Source organism: Bubalus kerabau, chromosome 19 (assembly GCF_029407905.1).
Source record: "Bubalus kerabau isolate K-KA32 ecotype Philippines breed swamp buffalo chromosome 19, PCC_UOA_SB_1v2, whole genome shotgun sequence".
NCBI classification, from domain to species: Eukaryota; Metazoa; Chordata; class Mammalia; order Artiodactyla; family Bovidae; genus Bubalus; species Bubalus kerabau.
Window position 1 is genome coordinate 32,779,494 of NC_073642.1, and position 27,616 is coordinate 32,807,109.

The window sequence follows — 27,616 nt, forward strand, 5'->3', positions numbered from 1 at the left end:
GCATTGTATTTCCAGCCTCAGGCACAAAGAGTTCCTTGTGGCTGCCTACATACCCCATCCCATTTCACACTCCTGTGTACCCTCTTCTATAAAGTCTATCTAGCCTCTGGGCTTGGGCCTCTCCTCCAGAAGTTGCCTCTGACCTCTTCAGGCATCTCCTTCCGGCTCCCATTTTTTTTTATCACTACAATCACTGCACTGTATGAGAATTATCTGCTTCTGTAAATTCTGCAATACTAGCAGTCCACATTCCTTGAAGAGGACAGCACCATCACTGTATCCCCAGTGCCACGCATACAGCAGGTGCTCCATATCTGCAGGATGTACTGGACTGAAAAGCATCTGTAGCTTTGTGAATACCAAGGTCTTTCAAATTTTGCAACAGATATAACTGAAACACATGCAAATCATAATGAACTACAGATAGCACCAACATTTAAAACATTATACTGCTGCTCTGGAATTGAAGTGTCTCCAAATAATTAAAAACTACATGTTGAGGGGGTGATACAGAGTTTATTGAATTAGATTTTTCTATTTACAACTGAGATCACATCTACATACTATTTTGCTAGTCTACATGGGTACATTATTTCTAACGAGTTTAGACTTACAATGAATGGGCTCAATCATACAAAAATACACGCACACATTCACACTAATTGTTTTAAAACAGTAGTGCATACATTATACTCCTCCTATAAAGCCAGCTTTGATTAAAAACCGCTAGTTTCAAAGATCAGTCTGATTTTGAAGATGAACCAAGATACACGAGGTATGATTCTAAAATCTATCTTAGCCATTTTGTACAGTTGCTATCTTACTGGACTATAGTATATTTTTAAAAAGGACACTGATGAGGGGCACTATCTGGTATTAACTTTAACCAGACAGCTGACTGCCTCCTCCTCCCCCCCAAAACCTTTGGCCAAGAGTTCCCCACTGTGAAGACTGAAAGGACCTGGTGATACTACAGCAGCAGTCCCGTTATGCTTGGAGGTGACAGAAGCAGGGCCACGTCAACCTTTAATTCTACCACACTACACAACTCACAAACGGTTCTGAGATTAGAACATTTACCGCCGTACTCAAAACACTTACAGACATGGAGAGTCAGCTAAAACACAGGGAAAAAAAAAAGTCATAGGTGGGTAGGTAAGAAGGTAGACAAATGAAGAGTCAAGCTGCTCCGTCCAACACCTGTGTATGTGTGCTTTAACTAAATGAACTCAGGCCAATAGCAGTGGACCTGCTCAATTCACCTTCCAAATCAGAACAAGACTAAAAAGCTCAGGCTTGAGTTTTCTACTATGCATAGGCTCCGCCGGTGATGAGGAGCTCATAAGCAGGATCTCTACTCCTTCTGCACAACACGATGCAGGCACACAGCATGCCCAGCAGCTGTAGGAAGAAAACATTGGGGAAAAAAGGCTGAAAATCCTCTTATAGCAAGTGTGTATTTCTTTGTTGGCAATGGAACTGTTTCACAGTTCAAAGATCTCAAATCATCAAAAAAATCATGAACAGTAAGCAATTTCTAATGAACACATTATCCTTTTAGGAACTAAGAACCCAGTTTTGGCATCCCTGCTGCACATCTAAGAATAATCCATGAAGCAAGCAGAATATCCAGGCTCTCCTAGTGCCATCCCCATCTTGATCCAGACTAGGGCTGTACAAAAGTGTACTTTCCACAGTGATGGAAACAGTCCATAACTGAGCTGTCACATATGGTAGCCACTAGCCACATGAGGTTCCTGATCACTTGAAATGGAGCTAGTGCAACTAAGGAGCTGCATTTTTTATGTTATTAATTTATATTCAGATGTATGTGGCTAGTGGTTACCACACTAGACAGCAAAGGTCTAGAGTGGAATGATAAAGACTACATATGAGGAAATCTAATGTTGGTCTTTCACACATCTGGATTTTGGGGAGATAGGCTTTATGACAATCCACAGAATGAAAAGCCCAATATATGAGTAGCCCAAAATCCCTATGCAGGGGGAACCAATCCTGATGCCAAAAAGTTTGGTTTGAAGGTTTCTGCTTCGCAATTATTATTTTTGAAATCCAGGACAGCTCTGTGATATTATGTACATATTACTTTTTAAAGGTCACTTTCTTCATCATTTTAATAGGCCTAATCCTTCTGTGATAGCAAACTGGAGTAGTAATAAAGTCATGCCATGTTATTTTGGATAAGTGAGAGGATTAAGCTGGATTAAAGAGAAACAAGTCTAGAATTTCTGACCTGCCTTCTTACAAAATATAAACAGTTATTAAAGAGCTAAATAAATTAATGTGCTGTTCTAACTTTTCACTGAAAGTGAAAGGTCTCAGTTATTTGATTTTAAAAGGCAGGGCCCTTTGTACATACAGGGGTCAATCTAATTTCAACAGAATGTACCCGATCTATAACTAGACGCTCAAAGTCTGAAGTGGAAGATTACTAATGAGACACATGTTCAGAGACAAAGGAAGTCCTCAGTCTGAATTCTCCATGATGAAGTCACACACTCCAACTTCTCTTACTTAGCCTCTATTCTACCCATTTGGGATATATACTTCCTGCTTGAATTCATCAGTTTCATTATAACAGCATTTGCTGAGTGTTTACTAGTGCCAAGTACCTTAAAGACATTTTAAAAGTAGATATTGTTGAAGTTCGCAATATATCTTAAGCCAATTCTAGACATGTTTAGTATCTAATTCCTAAAAAACACATTTCCATTTACTGTACATCAAAACATTTTTAGAATAGCTATAAGATCAAACACAATTATGTTCCCAGGCAATGTTAAATTAAGCAATAAAAATGTTAAGCTCTGAAATTATTGATTTAGTTGGGAAAAAGATCTCTTCCCATTCTCACCTCCTCATATTCCTTTCAGCTGGTTAACTTCTACTGGAGTCAGCACTCTCAAAATGGGGTCTGAAATAAGTATCCTTTTTTTCTTGACTTTAATTTAAATTAAATCAACTTGTACTGATTTAAAAACAATTCAATAAGCTTGATAAAATCCTACTCATGCCTAGAAATGAGTCTGTTTAATAACATTAAATACTCCAATAAAAATTAAAAAAAAAAAATTAAGTGCTACACAATAACTTCTTATAGTGCAAACCTCATCACTAAGTATTACAGGTTCATTTCCAAAGCTTTGCTACATTAAAATCTCATTGATTATTGAAATTCTCCAACAACAGATTTAAAAATATCACAAATGTTTTAGCTGCAGTGTGATTTCTTAGGATGAAACTTATCCCTACAATATTCAAGTCATGAGAAGTAATCTGCACCTAGTCCAAATGTAACACCCAGCCAACAGCAAAAATGACTGCTAAATACATCACGCAAATGATTAAAAAAACTGACTGCCAAGGATTAAAATGCTCTATGATACACAATTATAGATGGCATTATGGGGAAGTAGGTATTTTACACAAGGTAATCAGAACTGGACATTGGAAACACTCTTTTCTGAGAAAAATTTAGAAACACCTATCAAAAAGCCATCCCTATTCTCTGACCCCTCAACTTAAAGGCTACAAATTTTTCACTATAGATTTTGCACATACATACAGAGGGTATTCACTACTTGCATTTTGGTAATAGCAACACTTCCATAAGTGCCCATTAATGCAAATAAATTATGAAGTAGGTAAAAAAATAGAATACTTATAGGTATCCATGATAGCATATTAATTTGTCTTCAAGAAGGTACAAAAGGCTACATATATTGTTCCACTTATATAGTATTTTTAGAATGATGAAGTTTTAGGAATGGAGGACGGATTAGTGGTTGCCAGGGTATGGGGGAGGAGGCATGGGAGCGAGGTGGGTGCAATCATAAAAGAGTACCAGGTGGGACTCTTACAGTGTTGCAACTGGTCAGTATCTTGACTGTGGTGGTGGTGGATACAAGAACCAAACAGGTCATAAAACTGTACAGAACTGAATACACATATAGAAATGAGAACTCTAAATAAAACCAGTGGATTGTATCAATGCCAATGTCCTGGTTGTGACATATAACAGTTTTGCAAAATGTTAACCACTGAGGGAAACTGTGCAAGGCACATAAAGATTCTGTCCACATTATTTCTCAAAACTGGAGGCTTTATACAATTATCTTAAGAAAAAAAGTAGAAAATTGCATCCTATAAGCTTCTATTTGTATAAAAAATATTTATGTGCTTGTCTAACCAAGGAGGGACTCAAGAACTGGCATCAAGACTTGAGCAGGAGTTTCACCTATTATTAAATATTTATCATTTGCAGAAAAATTTATCAAGTAGGCTTTTCAATGAAAGAATTTTCAAAAAGTTAACAATTAAGATTAATTTTCCCCAAATTTAAAAAAAAACCCACAACTTAGCTACTCAGGAATTAGCTTCCCAAGCTTCAGTTTTGAGTTTTTAAGGAAGAATTACTTGAAATATTTTTTTCAAAAGATAGTCAGAATTAAGCCACTCAATTTTAACTATCTAAAGGGCCCAATCCAAAGTGCTATTTACATATGTATTTTAACTCATTTTAATGAATTAAAATAGAAGTCAGAAGAAGCAGGAAGGAAACAGCAGTCTCAGCCTACTTCACACTTGGCATACAGACCAGAAAAAAGCAGCATGGCCTTGGGAAGCAGTTCTCTATAAAATTTTGCTCTTGATCATTCCATCTTAAGAACGTGACAGCATTGTGAGACTCCAAGGACTGACAGTTTCCATTTTTTCCCCATACTGCCTTTGTAGAGAGCTTTATCTGCACCTGATACTTAAAAGAGCTTGCCAAATCAAAAATTTAGATTTTATTATTATGACCAGACTGTTTTATTTGTACATTTAAGAGGCTGGTTACTATCAAAGAAGTGAAATATCTTGCTGATTAATAAACTAATAGTATAAGGAGTATGCAAAATCTTTAAAATCTCAATTCTCTTATATTAAAAAATCCTGTTGTAACAATTAACTAGCACTTTTCAGCGTTTTTTTTCTTGATCATTTTGGTCCTACCCAAACCTAGATCACTTAACAAGACTAGAACGCCAAAGTTTCATAAAGGACAATTATAGTAAATATTTTAGGCTCTGTGAACCAAGAGACAAAATTAGTCTCTGTGGCAACTACTCAACTCTGTCACCATAACACAAAAGCAGCCATGGACAATACATAAAATGAGTGGGGCTCACACCAAAAGAGGTGGTGGGCAGACTGGCCCACGATACTCAAACAACAGGCTCTTATTGGTGAATTAAGCTTATGAGAAAATTTTATCTTAAATTCACTTTTATGTCTTAAAATATTGATGAAATGTAGCTTAATGGTACAACAAATCATACTCAAAATCAAAGGAGACAGCACTTGCATAGTTTTGATACTCACAACATTACCAAAAATCATCTTTCTTTACCATTAAGTAAAACAATTTACCACAATAGCTCTTAGAGCTTCTCCACTTTAGAACCTGAAGAAAAACGCTAACAATTTTTCAATGCTATTATATTTTGTATTCCACCCAGCTTAAAGTGTCAATTTGCTGTCAGATTTCATAACAGAATTTAGGAATTTAATCTTTTGAGAATCTTAATTCTTCAATTTGTAATCAGAGGCAGAGCACACATGGAGACAAGGTTCAAGATTTAGTGATGGTCCTAAGTCATGCTGCTATCCTTGCTCTTCCTCAATTTCAAGGTCTTCAAAACTAAGGGAACAGGGACTGGAGAATCTCCAAGCATCCTTCTAGCTCTTTCTCTATCACGGTAAGTATAAAAGCTCATTGCTCTTTGAGCTGTTTCTGCCTTCACCTAGGTTTTCCATATCCTGGGCACCAATCCACATCAGATTCTGAATACCAAAAGTTAAAACATTTATAGGTACTCACACATATTAGAAAATCCTTTGCTGCAAATGGATGTTTTTCTCTTAAAACTAAAATTTTTAAAATTTTCAAAACCACTATGTTTCAAGTCTGCAAAAGTTCTCAATCTCTGACTTGGTTTTGCTGAACTTGAAACATAAAGCTTTATCAGATATTATTTAAGCCACGGTGATTTACCTATAGAATGGTATAAGAAGGCATATTTAAGAGACTGGTTAGAATGTTTATTAGTCCCCACTGAAAAATATTTAATGAAGAAATATTAATAAGCTGGTTAATAAGCTCAAGTAGATGAGGGACATATTTGAGTGTTGATTTTCATTAGCCTTCTATATACATGTTGCATACTTAATGATCATAAGCATCATATACTTAAGCTTTTCTGCTGCATGCTAATATATGCAGCTTTATTACCACGCATAAAGTCATTAAAAATGCACAGATCAGGATTTCACTTGGGTAAAGACACCACCTTCATGTTTTGTTATTTTTAGCTAAATGACAGTGTTTACACAGAGAAAATATGAAATACATCCCTGCTGATCTAGATTACTGCTATGCTGAGCCACAGAGTAAATGCTTAGAAGGGCAAAGACCATAGCAAATAGAGCTAGGCTTTTTAATCAATCATTTCAGAGGTGTTTGAATACCAGCAAAGTAAACAATCACCTTTTTGCCATTTTAAAAGGCACTTCCTACTAAACACACTAGTTTCTGTTCAAATATACAGACAGCAGACAAGCCAAGCAACTTATATATAAATTAGCAATTACATTGGTTTATCTAGCAATTAAATGATGTAAAAACTTTAACACATTATCACCTGGGGGATTTTTGCAGAAATTAATTAATGCCTGTGGTGTTGATATGTCTCTGGTCAATAATGTGCTAGAATAGATTCTCTGTACCTGAAGCATGTTTCAAGAATATACTAAAAGAACACTAAAGAATACTCTGAGAACTAGATCTGATGCAAAGGATTTTCAATCATTTTCAAACAGCTGTAACATTCCTCTAACAGAATTCCTAAGATAAAATATATATACCTGAGAAACTAGGAATGTAGGTAGTTTAACTGGGCAGAAAAATAGTCATCGTCCTTATTTTTTTTAGGGGGGTATGAGATTGAAGATATAAGGCAGGAGGAGAAGGGGATGACAGAGAATGAGATGGCTGGATGGCATCACTGACTTGATGGACTTGAGTTTGAGCAAGCTCCAAGAGTTGGTGATGAGAGGGAAGCCTGGCGTGCTGCAGTCCATGGGGTCACAAAGAGTCAGACATAACTAAGCGACAGAACTGAACTGAACTGAACTGATAAGGTATAAAGGGTATGTGTGGGTTTGTTTGTTTGTTTTTGATAAAGTGAGAGGTAATTAAAACAATTACCAGCTACTTTGTACAAGCTATTAATAAGGGGGAAAAAAAGACTGTTTTCACTGGTAGGAGCTGGGACAAGTACCCTCAGCTACCAAAAAGACACGGGACATTTCCAGATATGCCAAGTGGTATGACAGACTTCTTGATGACAATCTGTCTAAAAAAACTAAATCCACAAATACTAGGGCAGTTAAACCTCGGTTTTTACTTAACAGTCTTTTCTGTAAACTGATAAAGTTGCTCCTATTAGTGTAAGAGACCAGTGTAGTGCCAGTTCTTGATGTATGTATATTAACATATAAATCCCTTGGAGACAGGAAAGCAAGAAATGGAAAGAGAAACAAAAAAAAATTAAAATAAAGCTTTCCATCTCCAAGCTAAAATAAAGCAGTTTGATTTTTTTTAACAATTGTGTGAAGTTCTACTAAAGCACCTCCCAAGAATACATTATGACAACAGTCTGTATTTTGAACAAGTCACTCACTAATCAAGTCAAGAAAATAAAATAAGAAGTCCCCCGTCCATGGTTTCCCCGTCCAGATCTCTGGTTTCTGGGACCATTCTGGGTCTATGTCTGGAGACAGGAAATAGAAGATGTTGGACACTGGTGTCTGTACCTCAATCACTTCCAAGTTATCCATATACACAAAGCTTAACTGCACTTAAAAACCATTCGGTGTTGACACTGGAGAATCAGTACACTCTGATAACTCCTTGGCTAGCTGTGCTTACCTGAATAGCTGCAAATGCCAATGCTGCCCAGATAACATGCATCATGATTTCTTGTAGCTTCTTCACAACTAGAGCCTCACACCCCTGAAACACCCAAAGTCATCTTCATTAGTCTTTTTAAAAGGGAAAAGCTGCAGGGTCACACATTACTACTCACTGGCAGAAATAGAAATGACAAACTATAAGAGGGAAAAAGATAATGCATTTGAAAATAACTTAAATTAAAATTAAATGACATTAAAGGCAAGTAAAAGAAGGTAGAGAAGTTCTAGGTAGAGATAAGTCACCAAGAAAACAGGTTACCAGGCTGGACAAGTGCTAGTCAAGAAACTAAACTTACCTCAGCATAGAGATCAGAGGGGTTGGCCAGACTGCCGTTACAGCTGCTGGCTGTCTCTCTGCAACAACTAAGAGGGACGCTGTGGTTTTTGGCTTCTTTGAACCAATCTGTATTTTCCCAGTCTGAATAGTTGTGAATTCCACAACAGTGCAGCTAACAGAGAAGAGAACAGAGACATCAGTCCTCATAGAATACATGGCCCTGTGTTGAACTTCAGAGTTCTGTGCACTGCAGAGCTTTAAGCTACTTTAGACCAACAGATGTCCAATAGAACGTTCTGCAGTGACAGAAATGCTGTAGGTCTGTAAGCTCAGAATGGTAACAACTAGCCACACGGAACTACTGAGCACTCACAATGTGGCTAGTGTTGACTGAGGAAGTGAATTTTTAACTTTAATTTAAATAGCTACATATAATTAGTGGTTCTAGACCCTCTGTTTGAAAAATCATATTGCCAACAAGGGGTAGTTTATAGCTAAGAAAAAAAATCTTTAATTTTGCCTGTTAAACATCTGATTCTGAATTAAATATTATATGAAAGAGAAAGTATTTAAAATCTTTTGTCTGAAATGTCTGGGATTACTCTAAGTTATAACTAGCAAAAGACATGCGGGAGTAAGAAATAAGATGAAATAGATGAAATAAGATTGGCAGAAAGTGGATAAATTTTGAGGTGAGTTCATGGATACAAAGATCTACTACATGATTCTACCTTTAGGTATGTTTCAAATTGTCTACAATAATTTTCTTTTTTTACAGTTTTGTCTGTTATCTTTGGCGGTCTTATCTTCTAAAGGTATGTGAAAGACTTCTTACCGCCTCTAAAGTTCATTTGGGCTCTCAACTTTCCTGTGACATAAACCTCTCGCTCGTTATCACCCCTTTAGCTAATTATTTTTGGGGGGGAAGGGCAGATGCTTCTTATGGCTATGCTACGTAATGGTGGAAAAAACTTTTCAAGGGTGAAGGTAAAAATATTGGACTCATTATACAGCTAACCATGGCTATAAAGGTACACTGCTAATTTACACAGTAATAGAGCTAAGTTCAATGTTGACTCAATAGCGATTGGTTCTCAAAAACAAATCAGCTTCAAGAGAACTCACCTGTCTCTGAACATAGTCAATGGCCCGGCTAGCAGCATCAGGATTGGTTCCATTGTAGGTCTTATATACCTTCTGAATGCTGCGATCAACTTCATTTTCCACCTGAATCAAAACAAAGAATCTAGTCCCTCAAAAATATTGGTGAAAGTAACATTAGTCAAGGCTCCAGCTAAATGCCTAAATGGCATGTATGTAAAGTTTTGAGATAGCGCTATGAATTTCTTTTAAGAAAAAAATTTTCTCCCTTCCTGCCTTCAGGTAGACTCAGGTAAAATGTCAGACATATTACATTAGATTAAAAGCAATCAAAGAGATGACTGTGTGCAAGATGGCAGGCTACCTATGTATGAAAGAGGGAGAAAGCAGTTGAGCCTTGAGATAGGTATCTAAATTACAAATATATTCCCTCCTTTTTCAAATGGGGTTCTTAGAAGACCTACTCATTTTCCTTTCCTAAAGGAGGTAAAAATTAAACAACTTAAAAAGCACCCACCGGATACTTTGGGGACAAATACCAATATTACATTTTACTTATTTAATGTTTATTTAGACTTGGACAAATATGCAAAAGTAATCAACAGATTAAAAAAAAAAAACATCAGGAAATCAACTCTTCAAAATACATCACTGCCAACAGAGTGGCAACTAAAGTGTCATTTAATTAAGTTTGCTTGTACCAGATTCTCCTTACCCTTCTAAGATGATGAGACCTATTTGGTAATTTTATCAGTCATGTGGTTAAGATCATAAAATTGATAACCAGACTGTAGGCAGGGGTATGATCCACTGCATTCTTTTTTTTAAGCATACCTGTCTGGTACCTTACACAGCAATGGTTAAATAGTAAATCAGCCTATCATGTCTTTGACTCCAAACCATAAGTTACAATGAAAATAACCCCAGGTGTGCTCAAATAACCTTAGGATGCCTTTGTATCGGTTCTATGTTGTTGTTTAGTCGATAAACTGTGTCCAACTCTTTTGCTAATGCATGGACTTCAGCTTCCCAGGCTCCTCTGTCCATGGGATTTTCCAAGCAAGAATACTAGAGGGGGTTGCCATTTCCTTCTCCAGGGGATCTTCACCACGCAGAGACTGAACCTATGCCGCCTGCACTAGCAGGCAGGTTCTTTACCCCTGAGCCACCAGGGAAGCCCATAACAGCTCTGTGTGTGTGAGTGTGTGATGTCACTCAGTCGTGTCTGACTCTTTGCAACCCCGTGGACTGTAGCCCGCCAGGCTCCTGTGTCCATGGAATTCTCCAGGCAAGAATACTGGAGTGGGTTGCCATTTCCTTCTCCAGGGGATCTTCCCAACCCAGGGATCAAAACCAGGTCTCCTGCATTGCAGGCAGACGCTTTATCCTCTGAGCCACCAGGGAAGTCATAATAGCTCTATGCTGCTGCTGCTGCTGCTGCTAAGTCGCTTCAAGTCGTGTCCGACTCTGTGCGACCCCATAGACGGCAGCCCACCAGGCTCCCCCATCCCTGGGATTCTCCAGATAAGAATACTGGAGTGGGTTGCTGCGACCCCATGGACTGCAGCCTACCAGGCTCTTCCGTCCATGGGATTTTCCAGGCAAGAGTACTGGAGTGGGGTGCCACTGCCTTCTCCGTAACAGCTCTATAGTTATACCCAAATTAATTAATTTAAAGCAGCCTATTTAGCCTTAAATGCTGCTGTAGGTGGAAGGCAAAAGTGGGTAAAATAGAAAGGAAAGGGGCAAGAAAAGAAGAAATGACCAGAAAAGAGGAAAGAAGGGAGTGGCTATAGTTGTCTTGGCATTTGGTAGGGCCCCTTGTTCCTCAGGAACAAGTTGTAGGGTTGCAACTCCCAGTATGATGCATTTGAACTGTGGTGTTGGGAGAAGACTCTTGAGAGTCCCTTGGACAGCAAGGAGATCAAACCAGTCAATCATAAAGGCAATCAACCTTGAATATTCATTGGAAGGACTGATGCTGAAGCTGAAGCTCCAATACATTGGCCACCTGATGCGAAGAGCTGACTCATCGGAAAAGACCCTGATGCTGGGAAACACTGAAGGCAAGAGGAGAAGGGGATGACAGAGGATGAGACGGTTAGATGGCATCACCAATTCAATGGACATAAGTTTGAGCAAGCTGGGAGATAATGAAGGACAGGGAACCTGGCATGCTGCAGTCCATGGGCTCGCAAAGAGTTGAACACAACTGAGCGACTGAAAACCAACTCGCTTTTTCTATGTCTAGGACCAAGGCATTTTTTCCTGAACAGGCAACGGAAAATGAAACCCTTAATTTAATTCTTCTAAAATAGAAATCTGGGAATCTATGGACTAAGGAAATTTGAACAAATTTCTCACCTGACCAATTATTCATTTGTAGATCATTCTACAGTCAAGGAGATGCTCGTTCCTTGGAAGGAAAGCTATGACAAACCTATGACAAAGACTGAGATGCCACTAGTGATAAAGAACCCACCTGCCAATGCAGGAGACATAAGAGATGTAGGCTTGATCCCTGGGTCGGGAAGATCCCTTGGAGGAGGGCACAGCAACCCACTCCAGTACTCTTGCCTGGAGAATCCCATGGATAGAGGAGCCTGGTGGGCTACAGTCCATGGGGTCACAAAGAGACAGACATGACGGAGTGACTACCACTTTCACTTTCACATGACAAACGTAGACAGTACACTAAAAAGCATCACTCTGCTAACAAAGGTCTGTATAGTCAAAAGCTATGGTTTTTTCAGTAGTCATGTATGGATGTGAAAGTTGGACCATAAGGAAGGCTGAGTGCCAAAGAATTGATGCTTTCGACCTGTGGTGCTGGAGAAGACTCTTGAAAGTCCCTTGAATTCCAAGGAGATCAACCCGTTCAATCTTAAAGAAAATCAACCCTGAATATTAGTTGGAAGGACTGATGCTGAAGCTCTAATACTTTGGCCACCTGATATGAAGAGTCAACTCAATGGAAAAGAGCCTGATACTGGAAAAGACTGAAGTTAAAAGGAGAAGCGGGCATCAGAGGATGAGATGGTTAGATAGCACCACTGACTCAACAGACATGAATATGAGCAAACTCTGGGAGATAGTGAAGGATGGGGGAGCTGGGCATGCTGCAATCCATGGTTGCAAAGAGCTGGAATGACTAGCAACTGAACAACAACTAGAGTCATTTAAAGAAAACTGTCTACAAACTAGGGGTTTCCCTCGTAGCTCAGTCGGAAAGAATCTGCCTGCAATGCAGGAGACCGGGGTTCAATTCCTGGGTTGGGAAGATCCCTTGGAGAAGGAAATGGGAACCCACTCCAGTATTCTTGCCTGCAGAATACCATGGGCAGAGGAGCCTGGCGGGCTATACAGTCCATGGGGTCGCAAGCTGGACACAACTTAGCAACTAATCCAGCACCACCTAAAACTAGGCCAGCAGCAGAGTAACACTTTGTTATATTAAATGAGACAAGAAATCCTGACACATAATTTCTAATTACCTTTATATTTTTCAAGTGGTGGCTAAACTGAAGGCAAAAGAAAATGTTTACTCTGAAAATGAGTTTGTTCTATTTCACTCCAAACACTTAAACCACCTTTTAAAACATATAAATTACAGGAGACAACATACCTTTGCTCTGTAAACATATCCCAAAACCACAACAACAACTTCTGTGACAAAAACCAAGAGTAGGATGATGACAAACTGTAAGGAAAATGTAAGGAAACATTGTCAAAAATTAAATACAAATGAAAAAATAGCTCTAAATACTCTCTTGATAAAAAGCAATTATCTGAGATAACTGCTACAAGTTTAAGACAAGTGCTAATTCTATTCCAATTATAAAGAGAGCCAAAGAGAATATGGAGTTTCATGCTCAAGTCAAGCAAGTAACACAAATGAATATTCCCACATATTATGACAACACATATGGTCAGGGAAGAACTAACTTACCGTGGCAAGTCCACAGCGGCTTTCCCGGATTGTGGCACAGCAACCAATTAGCCCAATAATGAAGAGCAGGGCCCCGACAGCTATGATCACCACAGCAGGGATGAGAGTGTACACATCTTCAAAGAAGTGGTCATAGTCGTCGTAAGTGATGAAGACATAGGCTCCAACATAGCATAAAATGCCAGCGGCTCCCTGTAGAAAACAAGGTCAGAGCGCTGGTAAAATTCTCCAACCCCTGCTGGTAAACATTCCCACTATTTCTTGGCACGTTCGAACTCAATGAGATTTTCCACCACTTTTAAATCTATTTGTAGACTTTTTTCAGTGAAGCCGAAAATTATTCATTAGTAAGAACATTTCTTTACTAAAGTTGAAAAGTCTTCCAAATTCCATCTACCTAATTGCTGGCTCATCTAGGGCTGAGAAACCATTAATCCCACATATAATATGGATGACAAGAATGAAAACACACACACCCCAAAGGCCTTCTGTAGTCAATTACAGATCAGCGCAGAGGGGAGGGCTGCCCCCCTCAAATGGGGAAATTAGGACAAGTGGCAGAGTCAGGACCTGAACCCAGGTAATCTGACTCCAGAATCTGCATTTATACTCTCATCTCTTGCTTTGGGGAAAGAAAATACAATAGTAACTAATAACCATGATACATGATACCCACTTCTAAAAAATTTGCTGTCCTAGTTGAGACTGTAAAATGGTAAAGCCAGAGGGCTGAATGACTAAAAACTTCGCAAATCCTTTCTGTGTGTGTTAGTCACTCAGTGATTCCTGACTCTGCAGCCCCGTGGACTGTAGCCCACCAGGCTCCTCTGTCCCTGGGATTCTCCAGGCAAGAATATTGGAGGGGGTTGCCATTCCCTTCTCCAGGGGATCTTCCTGACCCAGCGACTGAACCCGGGGTCTCCTGCATTGCAGGCAGATTCTTCACTATCTGAGCCAGCAGGGAAGCCCCTTGCAAGCCCTTTAAGTCTATTTATGCTTTAGAATTGTGTTTCTCGAACTACGTGAATAGGAATCACCTGAAGATCTTATTAAACTGCAGATTGATCAGTAGGTCTGGGGGTGGAACCTGAGATTCTGCATTTCCAACAAGCTCCCAGCTAACGCTGCTGATTTTTGAGCTACACTTTGAGGTACAAAGTTTTAGAGCACCTACAGGGAAAGTGAATGCAGAAAGTCATAGAACAGCTGCCGCTGCAGACACTGTGCTCCACCTACAGAGTTTTATTAATACATACGTTCTCCTCTCATCATTGTCAATTTTGCTCTTGTGTCAATTTTGCCAGCACAATGCTGACAGCCCAGTGTTGCCTGCTTTTATGTGAATGAGCAAATACAGTGTGAGGCTAAGTGTTAAAACATCGGTTTAATGAATTATCATTTATAGAGCATTTTCAGGCTTTCATATAAAAAGAATTATTTCACCATTCTTTAAAATTTAACATATACAGCATTAATTTTCAAACTACAAAAGAGCTTCCACAATGATATCATTAATTCTTCTCAACCTGGAAGCAGTTTAAGTCTGTGGGACTCTAAGCTTGGGTATCATCAGAATATTTTCATACACTAGGCCAGAAGAATCACTCAGATCTGGAAGGAAAAGACTCCATTTACAGAAAGTTGAGAAAGTAACTTGACTTTAGAAATAAATAAATAACATGGACTTTTTAATAGACGTCAACTAGAATAATGGAGCCAATTTAAAAAACCATATTCTTTTCAAACTCACCTCTGGCTTTCAGGAGGCCCCACTGCTTGCTCTCTCATTCTCTTTAGGGACTCTCCTTTATCACACAAGTGTTAGTGATCTCCAGGGTTCTACCTTCGGCCCTATTTAGTTCTCATTTTGTAGGCTCTTCTTGGGTTAGCCTAGCTACGGCTTCACCAGTCACTGTAGCTCTCCACCTAAGCCATCAACTCAGAACTACACATCCCCATCTGGAAGTCCCACAGTCGCCCTGACCTCAACCTACCTCAAACCCTCGCTGCCTTCCTGCTCACTCCATTAAATCCGCCCTCATATTTCATATTTCAGAGCAAACGGCACCAGTTACTTTTCCTAGTCAAATGCCTGAGAGTTACTCTATACTCTTTCTGTGACCTACCGCTATATCCCATCAATCTCCAAACTCCTTCAGGTTTCCTTTTTTATTTTTTAAAAATTTTATTTATGGCTGTGCTGGGTCTTCATTGCTGTACAGGTTTTCCTCTAGCTGTCGCGAGTGGAGGCTACTCTGTTGTGGAGCACGGGCTCCCAGGCTCAGCAGTCGTGGTACCTGGGGTAAGTTACTCTGCAGCGTGTGGGATCATCCCGTATCAGGGATTGAATGTGTATCTCCCACGTTGGCAGGCTGACTCTACCACTGAGCCACCAGGGAAGCCCCAGATTTACTTTCAAAACATCACCTGAATACTGTTAACTTCTCTTCAACCCTCTGCAGTGCTTGTCTTAATTCAGGCCTTACCACTGGTCACCCTAAACCTTACTTGCTGACCCTCCCTCTGTCCCTTAATAATATGTTCTTTATATGATCAGTTATTTCTGTTAAAAATATAAACCAGAACAAGGCATTAGCATGTTTAAAATCAGGATGAGGCAAGTAATGCCTCTGATAAACTAAGCTGTTCCTTCCCGCTTTTTGGGCTCGAACTCCACAACCTCTCACGCACCCTGAACAACTGAAAGCCGTTATTCCAAATGTACTACACATTCTCACTTCTTCACCTCTGCTGCTCTCTTTGGAATGCTCTCTTCATCTGCTCAGTAACTCCTTGTCACCCATTAAGATGCAGTTTAAGTATCGCCTCTTTTTTAGGAAGCCATTCTTGACCATTTCAGACCGGATTAGGTGCCCTTGGTCACAGACCATCCCCTACATAGCTCTAACGGCATTTATCCCAAGTGTTGAAATTATAACTATATAAATCTCTGCATGCCTTTAGGGCACAAACTTTGCCCGTCAGTCTTTCAGCCCTGAACCACCATCCAGCACCCAGAGCAGCTCTTGGCATGTGGTAGATATTTGTCAAAATTCATTGAGAACACTTCATCTCATCCCTTCCCTTGAAACTGCCCTTCAAGCTCAATCATAAATCTTTGGTTTGAATTTGCTTTGTTTCCTCTTCAGTTCAATCTTACAGATTTTAGTTCACTATTCGAACAAGATTTAATAACTTAATCCAGCTTACCTAATTATTAATGGCCATCACATCTGGAATACATTAGTTTATAAATGCTTTACTTACAGCAACTGAACCTGTTCAAAGACCCTCAGTTCACTGACATACTTACTTTGGGGTCATATTATTATGGGATGATGGAAGACATGAGAGAGAGAAAAGAGGAGAAACAGTTTAATAATTTGGGTGCATTAACCACACAAGTATATGGAATACTTAACACTCATACCAAAAACTACTTTTTCTTGACTACATTATGTGTGATATGCAAACATACACATATGTACACACAAACATTTTGTTACAGTAAATACTTTTAGTCCCCAAACTGAACTAGAAGAAATCCTATATATGAAGCAATCAAATTTTATCCAGTTTGTCTTTACCAGTCATCTCTCTATTCTTTGGATTCTTAGCTTTTCTTACTCTAATAGGCAACCTTCATGTCTTACAAGGCTTGAATTAAAATAAATTCCATCTTTGAGGTGCTAGTAAACGTAATTAAAGGCTACATAAATTTGATTGAAAATAAAACTGGAAGATATAGGTACACAACAATTTGAAATACAGGACATTGAAGAACTATTTCCATTTTAGATATGAAATGAGTTTGAGATCCCTACAAGGCTCACCCTTGGTGCTGCCTGGGCGTGGGCCAAGCGAAACACTTCCAGTGCAGCCAGCCTCCACCCAGTCCACCCAGACAGATAATGAATGCAATGCAAGGACGAGATGCCATTTGTAAAGCTGCCTGTTCCTTTTCTAATAGATCTGAGAGAAGTCTAGGCTGCAAACTAGTCAACATCTAAATCACACAGTGCAGTTGAGAACATAATGCTTCTATTTTGACAACATACAGGGGGAAGCAGCATAGTCGCTACACATACTAAGAAAAACTGCAGTGACTGCTGATATGAAACTATATAAATCAAGTAACTCATAAATAGAGGGTGTCCTCTAAATTTTCTTCTGTTAATAACATGTATGTGTGTATGTGTGTGTAGTTGCTTCAGTCATGTCTGACTCTTTGCAACCCTGTGGACCGTAGCCCACCAGGCTCCTCTGTCCATGGGATTCTCCAGGCAAGAATACTGGAGTGGGTTGCCATGCCCTCCTCTAGGGGATCTTCCCAACCCAGGGATCGAACCTGTATCTCTTATGTCTCCTGCATTGGTAGGCAGGTTTGAAGCCCAATGACATGTATAGAAGTTGTATAATAAACAACTTATGAAGTGACGTCAGTTACTTTGAAAACATAGAGAAGGTGTCCTAACAAGAGCTGAAGACCTAAAAACAGCAATAAACAACTGCTTTAATGACATCCAACCATCCAAATGACAAACATAGGTGGGGCGTATATGGTAAATGTAAGGAAAGTTGTAAGTAATTCCTAACTAGGGACTTGCAGTCATGAAGATTTTTAACATAGGAGCTGCGGCTATTAGAAAGGCTAAAAGGTGAGCAGGGTTAAATCCTTCTTCTGAAGGGTCATGCTGGGATTGAGATCTATCAAAGGCAATGGGCTTTGCCAACAAAGCAGCTGCAGAGGGGATGAAATGTAGAACTTGGAAGCAGCTGAACTGCTTTAGTCACCACTGAGAAAATCTGAGCCTATGAGGAGGATTTGTAGAGGACAGTATACTAAAAATATTCATCCTTTTTACAAAGAAGTAAAGGGAAATTTAAGGGAAAGGCTGAAAGCTGAAACAATAGGAAAAAAAAAAAAGAATTTTCTGAAAACTGTTCTTCCTTACCCTTTTTAAAATCGGCACCAGGTCTTTAGCTGTGGCATGCAAACTCTTTAGTTGTGTCATGTGGGATCTAGTTCCCTGAGCAGGCTTGAACCTGGTTCCCCTGGTTGCACTGGGAGCATGGAGTCTTAGCCACTGGACCACCAAGGAAGTCCCTCTTCCTTACCCTTTAATAAACTCATGGTTCTAAACTGTCACAAAATTTTAAAACCTTAGGAAATCCAGTGCTTTTGCACAACACCAAGCTATTCCTCCAAAAATAAAGCTACCTGTTAGAAAATTTTAGAAGTATGAGTTCCAGAAGTATGACACTTCACTTTATCCTTTCACCTTTCACTCCTTACATACAAAAGTAAAGCCCTTTTAAAGTAAGAAATTTCATTGTAATGTAAGATTGATTTTTCTATAGTTTAGAAACCAGTGTTTTGGTTTTAGAAACTAGTTGCTTTGTTTCTGTACTTTTCAAATCTTCTGAGAGAGATGATCAAATACTAAAATCCACAAAAATTCTTTACTTTTCTAAGAAAGAAGAAATAGGAAATGAAAGGGAGCACATCAAGCACAGTGAACTTGCCACCGGAATGTGGCAACATTACAATTAAACAGACTATTCCACAATAGGAGATGAAACAGCTCTGCTGTGAAAGTGTATCTATATGGAAATTCAGAAATGTGAAGGTAGAAGCATCCCACGGAGCATCTGGGTGAAGACAAAGCAAAGAACAGAAGTGACTTTCCTGCAGGACAGGGTAAAGATGAGGGGGCCATGTGAAGTCATCCAGCTAAAAGCAGAGTCTGACAAATTCTTCTCACCTGCGAGAACTACTACTTCTGTGTGATTTTTGCCTCCAACAATCAAGTGGTAAAGCAGAAGCGATAGGAATGTTGGGAGATAAAATAGAAAGACTTGGCAAAAACCACTGTGTACTCCAGACTTTGTAAGAACGCAGATTTCAAAAATCAGAGAGGGAAAAAACAGCAGCAGAAATTCATCTTACGTATCTATTTTTAAACATTTAACTCAGAGCTTTCTGTATGGTCACAATAGTCTCTCATGTACCTATCTTCCTTCTCTCCTATAAGGAATCCACTGTCTAATTCTATACAGTGCCTTTAACGCATATATATGGAATACAGAAAAAATGGTACTGATGAACCTATTTGCAGGTCAGGAATAGACACACAGACGTGGAGATCAGACTTGTGGACACATTAGGGGAAGAGGGTGGGGTGACCGAGAGAGGAGCACTGACATACACACTATTATATGTAAAACAGATCGCTGGTGGGAAGTTGCTGTGTAACACAGGGAGCTCAGCCCAGTGCTCCATGACAACCTAGAGGGGTGGGATTGGGGGTTGGGAGCGAGGCTTCAGAGGGAGGGGATATACCTATACTTAAGAGTTGAATCACGTTGCTGTACAGCAGAAACATACACAATATTGTAAAGCAATTATCTTCCAAGTTAAAAAAGTTATGTTTGGCTGTGCCGAGTCTTAGTTGCAGCACGTGGAATCTTTGATCTTCTTCGTTTCAGCATGCTGGATCTTTAGTGGCGGCAGAAGAAATCTTTAGCTGTGGCATGTGGAATCTAGTTTCCTGACCAGGGATTGAACAGGGCCCCCAGCATTGGGAGTGCAGAGTCTTAACCACTGGACCACCAGGTAGGTCCCTACACAGTGGATTTCTGAAAGCTTCCCCAAACTTCACCCTCAAGCCATAAGTTTCTTAAAATCACCTTAAATCTTTCAGCATTCTACTACTTATATAACATTCTCTAGTCAAACATATTTGTTTCGGTTCTGACTTACTCTGATAAAATACTTCATATCATTAAATAGAATTACTCTTCTACCAAGTCCAATGCTGCACATTTCTCTTATCACTCAAGGGAAAAAAAAAAAAAGACTATACCAAAGATTTCAAATCCTCTTAACAGAAAGTAAAGCTATTTTAACCAAGAATTTAGGAAGCTATTAAATATATCATTTTCTCCATAACAAACTGGTCAATAATAAAGACAAGCAGTATTCAAAGATACGTAAGGATACAGAGAGAAGAGCCCTCAGGAGTATAAGAAGAATCTTTCTGGAATGCAATCTGGCAACACATCATTAGCCTCAGCATTTATGCTTTTGCACCTATTAACTGTATTTCTAGGAGTCTATTCTTAAGAAAGGAGGTCAGATGGAAACACAAGATTTGTACAAGGTGCATTCGTCAAAATGTTAATAACAAAATTATAATAGCAAAAACAAAAGATCATGTTGAAGTTTGACAGAAAACAGCAAAAGTCTGTAAAGCAAAATAAATAAATAAAAATTAAAACGAATACTACACACACACAAAAAGAAAAAACCCAAGAATCTAGAGATATATTTGCATTATGGCCCTTAAATATGTTGAAGCATAATTTAGTAACACACTTGTGGTATGTTAGGGGAAAAACACACTTATGCATGGATATTTATAAACACCAAAATGTTAATACTGGTTGTCTCTTGGTGGTGAAATTATGGTAATATTAAAATATTTTTTAGTATCTTCTTTAAAAAGGAAATATATATTTGCAGAATCATGAAAGTCAATATTTAAAATTGTATCTGAAATTGAGACTTTGTTGTTCTTTAACAAATGAATTCTTAAATCTGTCCTTAACCAAAACATAAAACAGGAATCTCTTCAATCCCAAATGTTTTAGGCACCTCTGCCAATCTTCCCTGTTTATGACTTTTCTTGGGTCTGCCTGGCTTTGACTCATCTTTACATGTTTTCTGACTACTTAACACAATTCTGATCATTTCAGTACACATCTTTTTTCCCCCATAAATATCACCTATCAAGGAGACAAGTAAAACAAAACCCTACTTCGAGGTGTATAATTTTGACAATAAGCCACTTCTTCCTTCATTATCAATATCACTATCATTATTGCCATTGTTCTTAAAGAAAGAATATTTTAATCCTTTAAACCAATATTGCTCTGGAGACATATTCCAAAGGTCACGTTCCTCAATTCTGTCCTATTTCACGTTTTCTGTATTTGACTTTTTAGAATCACTGTTTATCAAGCTTAACAAAATTTTTCTATTTAATCCAATTTATATCTCCCAGTTGAAAAATCCAAAACATTCAGGCTGCAGTGAAACTGGAGATCTGCAACTGCCACAGTCAAACTATTGTAACAGCATGGAAATTAGATATTTTCAGATTGCTAGGCTCCAGGGGTCATCTGAAAGAGTATTTTCAGAGTATTTAAATATGCATTTTTCTTTGAGACTCTCTATCCCCATACCCTACTCTAACTGTAAAGAGTCAGTTATTACTACTGGAACCTGAGGTGTTTCAGCTTCATAACAGGAGTTTGCCTTTGCTTGGGTTATGTGTTTAATCAAGAGCAACAACAATGTAAAATACAGTATGTCAGCATTTACTATAGATTTCCTTTTAGTAAGTCAAAAACAAATACATCAATGCAAATAATTTTTCTCAGCTACTGGCTCTACCAAACTATTAAAGAAGGGGAGGGAGGAAAGAGATGACATTTTTAAGGAAGACTTGAGACTGTCCATGTGGAAAGGGGAGGGAGAGGAGCAGCTAGAAATTAAATTCAATAGAACATTAAATGATTTTGCTTGCCTGTCTGACCCCTCTTCCTATAAGCTATTAGAACGCAGGAACTATACCTTTTGCATTTCTCAAACAAGTAAAGCACAGACATTCAGCAAGTATTTACTGAGTGAATGAGTCTTAGGGTATACTTGTTTGATGCAAGTATAAATTTTATGGAATAAATTTTTTGCAAAATTCCTAATGTTGGATCTTATGGAATAAAATTCATTAAAATATTTCAAAGCATGATAAATACCCTAAAAAGGTAATAAACAACCTATTTCTTAAATTTCCAATTAAAGAGAGTCCTCCTACATTCCCTTTGCTTTGAGTTCTTTCAGTTAATAACTCCCAGCCACAAGGTACTTGGTCCAGTGGACAGATGACTTCGAATGCAGTAAGACTGGAAGTAATTCATTTTCTTAACTGTCAAAGACAAGAAATAGGTCTCCTGTCATACCATAACTTGCTTTTCTTCTAGTAAACTGAGAAACAACTATGAAAAAAGAAATGTTAGCTGAAGGTGTGCTCCAATGACATATTCTTTGTCGGAGCAGTCACTCATGAAGATGGGAATACAAGAGGCAGAGAAACAAATTCTAGGATGTGAGATGAAGGATCCAGTTTAAAGTATCATATTCTCAACTCGAATGTGCAAGATGTGCTAGAAAACACAAAACATGTATATGGAGATGTGTGACAAGCAGTTTTTCTTCATTTATAATGAAATATTTCATATAAATTTTTATCTTTTAAACAAAAGCATGAAGATATAGCTAAAACCTCTTTTGGTAATTTGAACACATCAAATTTGCCTTAGGGCCTGTAGGCTGTTCCTTGTCTTAAATGTCCCCCATTTCTTCCAAATCACCCCAACATCTGTTCCTTCACATATTCCAGATTAAATTTCACCTCCTTGGAGAAGACTTCTTTGCCAACCTAAAGCAGTCACCTAATCACTCTATCATATCATTCTGTCTTAATTCTCTGCATAACATATCACTATCTGTTATTTTTCTTGCTTATTTTTAACTGTCTGTCCTGTAAAGCTCTGTAAGAACAGAGATCTTCACTTTTCCACCACTTTATCAGTAATATAAGCAAAAAGTGGGTGCTTAAACATTTGTGTAGTATCTGCTTAACAAAGCACATTTCCTTAATTTTATGTATTCACAGAGGGAAATGAAAGTTGAAACTTTTTTAAGACAAGACAAATTTTAAAGCTTAAATAAGGCTTTTAAATAGGATTTGTATTTCATATGAATGAATGATTAGTGAAGCTGCCACATTCTAAAGTTGTTTCCAAAAGCCTTTAAAAGGTGTTTACCTTGTGGTATTTCCTACTCCACAGCCGTTGTAGCGTTACTATGGCTTTTCATACTGATGAAAAACAACGCCCTAAGCAGATGTGCCAGACTAGAAATTCTGCAAGCATGGACAAAGCTTTCCCTTACAGTCTCTATAATGCCTAAGATATGTGTGAGCAAAATAAACACTAGCCAATTGGCTCTTCTTCTAGGGTAGAAAAAGTAAAGGCAATTTGTATAACATGGGACTTAATTAAGTACTCAATTAACTGAACAGAAAAAAACCTGAAATTATCAAGTACTGATTTAAACTTGTTTTAGATGAGGCCTCCCAGGTCAGATCAAATGACCCACTGAATTAAGGCTCTTGTCTGACCTTGGAGCAAAACTGCAGTTTAGAGAAGAGGTTAATGACTGTTTATTCTAACAGCCTTCAAAATTTAGTAACTAAACACTTCTGTCTTCCAAAAATCATCATGGGTCTAGCACCAATACACACATTAAAGCTATGCCACTCTGTAAAAAACAAAGAGATCCAAGTTGTACATCCCTTCACTTGTCCAAAATTACCTTTCACGCTATAAGCCCTAATATTTTGGAATTTGGTGATGAGCTCTCAATTTCCATTAAGACAAGCTTAAGGACTTTAGAAACCACTGCTTCCCCTTTGTGCCTTTCCACAGTAATTTTCTTAGACTGTACTGTCCACAATAATCTACACCAAGTCAACATTAACAACTTTGGCTGTTATATCATTTAATGCCGATTTTAAGCATTTCAAGTACATATCTATTTCCACATCACAGCTCACTGAACAAACTGCCAACTGAACCAGGATATCAAGATATTAAGAGACAGAGTTTAAATATGTTGCCAAACGAATTAAACTTCAACACTTATCAACAATCAGCTGATAGTAAAGAGCCAAGGCAACAGTTAAAAAAAATCTTTGCTAACGTTGACCAGTGGTGGTGGTGTCGCTAAGTTGTGTCCACTCTTGCAACCCCATGGATTGTAGTCCACCAGGCTTCTCTGACCATGGGATTCTTCAGGCAAGAACACTGGAGTGGGTTGCCATTTCCTTCTCCAGGGGATCTTCCCGACCCAGGAATTGAACCTGGGTCTCCTGCATTGCAGGCAGATTCTTTACCAACTGAGCTATGAGGGAAATGTTGCCGAGGGGAACCCAGATAAATGTTAGAGATGCTCTATGTAGGGAATGCTTATTCTTACACTTAAACATTAAGGTATTAAAAGGTGGAACGGACCACTTATAAAAGAATACACTTATTAGAACTGAAGAATGCAATAAAAAAACCCAGGAAGAACAGATTAACATATTTTATGTACTTCCTCATGACGACCTAATTTTTTAAACTGACAAGTTAAATAGTCTAGTTTAAATGCTGGTGGAAGTTCTAAACAAGGTTAAAATCATGTTTTGGAGCAAGTGAGTCTAACTCTGCCTAAAGAGCTCCTTCCCCTTTGCAAGTCTTTTGAAATCACATTTTGCTCTAACATCACAGGCTCTAGAGTATAGGACACCCTGGGTTTGAAGGCTGGCTCTGCCCCACCTTGGGTGTGCCACTTTAAGTAAACTTTAATGTCCTCATCTGTAAGAGAAGCATAATATTCCCTGCCAAATGAGGCTGTTATGAGGCTTTATTCCATTAAAGTGCTTAGCACAGTGCCTGGGTATAAAAAGCACTCAAATTTAGTTATGATTACCAACACCATCAGATTCCAACAGTTGGTCCCTAACTACTAATTCTGTGGGAGACACAGCTAATATTGCTTCCTTCTTAGTTGTGTTACATGAATCCTGCTCTGTGCCACATTTTTTTCCCCTACATATCTGCTTAACTTCCTCATCACAGCTCACCTCACAAACATTTTACTATTCTACTAACCTAGATAAAGGGTGTTTAACTTCAGCCTTGGCAAGAACCCACCATGAAAAGCACAACCGAAGTTCAACATAACCTTCTTCACTAAGTGCCAATAATGGTACATATACTTATATAATTTCTAAAGATGAATGAATCTTTGAATAAACTGTAATTTTAAATGAAAATTTAATTAAAGAAAATGGTTCCTGTATTTCCAGTATTTTATTTAACAATTCCAGTCCCTGAGCTTGAAAGGCCTAGAAGTCACCTGATAGTACACAGATTCTTCTTCAAAATCAAACTGTATGCCCATAAAAAAAAATAAGGGCCTATAAAGGATACAAAGCTAAGTCTACACTTAAGAATCTTCTTATCTGATAGTGTTTCTCATCTGGAGATACTAGGAGATTCTTTTACCTTTTAAAAAGGCTTCGAAGTCAAACTAAAGTATAAGAAACACTGCTCTAAACCGAAAAGAAGAAATCATGGAATCCTGATGTCACGTGGGTGATCCTGCACAGTACTCTCAGTCAGGATTCTTTTCATCACACCATATCCTGAAAGACTCTCTATGGCAAAAGATGTGTGTGGTAAGTGCCCTGTGATGTGTAATTATTCTTTTATGCTACAGCAGTCAGGATATGAAAAGTTTCATTCTTTGCAGGGGGAGGAGGGAACCGGGTTGTAAGAAGGAAAGGATTCCTTCCAATTTTGGTATGTTTGTGGCAAAGAGGTGAATGGAGACATACAAAAGGACGGGAAGTGGAAATGTTCAAGAAGTGTCCTGAAGACTGGGGACAGAGAAGTGTGTCCAGGTGTTTAAGAACATGGTTTAAGAACATGGTCAATCGTGAGGAAGGAAAAGATGATTTGAGGACTTTGGTTGCAATACCAGGAGGGCATTGTATTTTTATTCTACTGCTGAAGCTTTGGGGGAGGGGTGTGTGTGTATTTTTTAAATGAAGTAAAGTGATGTGAAGGAAGAAAAGCTTAGTAAGATTTATCCGGGTGCAAGGTCCAGATGAACTAGAGGGTGGAGAGGCTGATAGGAATAACACAGGTTATTACAAAAGTCCCTGACGAGATAAGGACCTGAAGTAAGATGAAGTGCTTTATAAAGGGCCCTTTCTTTGGGGGCGTGTCCAAAAAAACATAAGCCACCTTTTATTGAAAGTGAACTCATCCTTTTCTAGATCTTGCGACACTCGAGTCATATTTAACCAAGGTTTATAATCTCAGGCTACCCACCCCCATGACCAAACAAATAAGATTGATTTTCCTGGTCACAGGATTATTTAGCTTCTCAAGTTGAAACCTTTCCGTTTTCTGGGCTGGTAACCAGTCGACCCGTTCTCCACACACAAAGAGCTCTAAGGCAAAATTCCTCCTGCCTGAGTCGGAAGCGTCCCCGCACTTCACCGTCTGCTCGCTCGCCTCGGGGCTGCCAGTGGAGCCGCGGGGGCTCCGGGCCCTGACAAAGAAAGCGGAGCCCGACCCTTTGTGGAATATCCTATTTCGAGCCTGATGTCCTGAAAGAATCTGCAACGTGAGCTCTCCGTCCAGCAGGCTGCTCCGGGGGGAGGTTGGGTTGTGGGCGGGGGGGGGGCTCTCAGCGCCGGGCTCCTGGCACAGAGCCCGCCGGCCGGGGCGTTGGGCCCGAGACGGAGGCCGCCAGAAGCCCCCGAGGGTTTCTCCCCACCGCCCTCTACACCCCGAGTCTTCGTCCCGGCCGCGGAGGTACCAAGCGAAGCGGCCTCCGGGCCCAGGCCCTCCCGGGTCTCCGCTGCAGACTCCCGTCTCTCCCCCACCGCCTCAGCGCCAGCCGCGACCCAGCCTGTGTCCCCGCTGGGTCCCCACCGGCGCTTCAGCCGAGGCCTCTTCGGGCCGCACGGCCGGCCCCTCGCCCTTTCCCGCCCGCTGGCCACGCTCACCCAGAAGATGAGGTTGAGAAACACCAGCACGGTCTTGGAGGAGGTGATGCCACACTGGCCCATGGTGCCGGCGGTCGGCTGCGGCCCTGCTCGGCGAGCGGGACGCGCTCACCGAGCGAGGTGGCAATGGCGACGGCGCCTCCCCACAGGGAACTGCACGGCCTGTGAGGCGTTCACCGCAGCCCCCGGCGCCGTCGCGCACCCCAGCCCCAGCAAGCACCTCGCTCCTACGCGCAGCCGCCGCAGTCTCCTCAGGGCCCGCGCCGCTCCCTAGCAACGGAGTCCCGCCCCGGGACAGGCAGCTTCAGCCAATCACTCCTGTGGTGGCTACAGCGAGGCCACACCTCTTAAAGGAGACGAGAGCTCAGCGCCCTTTCTTGGCCTCTGGCCGCCCTTGGGATGCAGATGGTTCGCTAGGGAAGTTCCTGAGGACCAAACCCAATCCCTTCCTATTGAGCTACGTTTGCCATGCCAGGCTTATAGGTTATTCAGAGCCCGAAGAACGCCATCTTTCTACCTAGTTCGTTCTCCTAAGGAAGTCAGAGACAACTAATTATCTCC

General features: G+C 39.7%; 1 protein-coding gene across 1 annotated transcript; it reads right to left on the bottom strand.

Moving 5' to 3' along the window:
- Nucleotides 1-496: 496 nt before the first annotated feature.
- Nucleotides 497-27,333, bottom strand: TSPAN3 (tetraspanin 3). The gene is made up of 7 exons (XM_055555631.1): nucleotides 27,056-27,333; nucleotides 13,365-13,556; nucleotides 13,041-13,115; nucleotides 9,440-9,541; nucleotides 8,334-8,486; nucleotides 7,994-8,077; nucleotides 497-1,401 (listed from the first exon to the last, which is right to left on the bottom strand). The coding sequence occupies exons 1-7, from the start codon at nucleotides 27,116-27,118 to the stop codon at nucleotides 1,309-1,311; spliced, it is 762 nt and encodes a 253-aa protein (XP_055411606.1). The 5' UTR covers nucleotides 27,119-27,333; the 3' UTR covers nucleotides 497-1,308.
- Nucleotides 27,334-27,616: the final 283 nt, after the last annotated feature.

Excerpts from the sequence above, each read along its gene's own strand:
- TSPAN3 (XM_055555631.1), bottom strand. The coding sequence starts at position 27,118 with ATGGGCCAGTGTGGCATCACCTCCTCCAAGACCGTGCTGGTGTTTCTC. Across the intron at positions 13,557-27,055 it reads TTCTCAACCTCATCTTCTGG|GGAGCCGCTGGCATTTTATG; the intron begins GTGAGCGTGGCC and ends TGTTTTCTACAG. Across the intron at positions 8,078-8,333 it reads CCTCTGATCTCTATGCTGAG|GGGTGTGAGGCTCTAGTTGT; the intron begins GTAAGTTTAGTT and ends TGGGTGTTTCAG.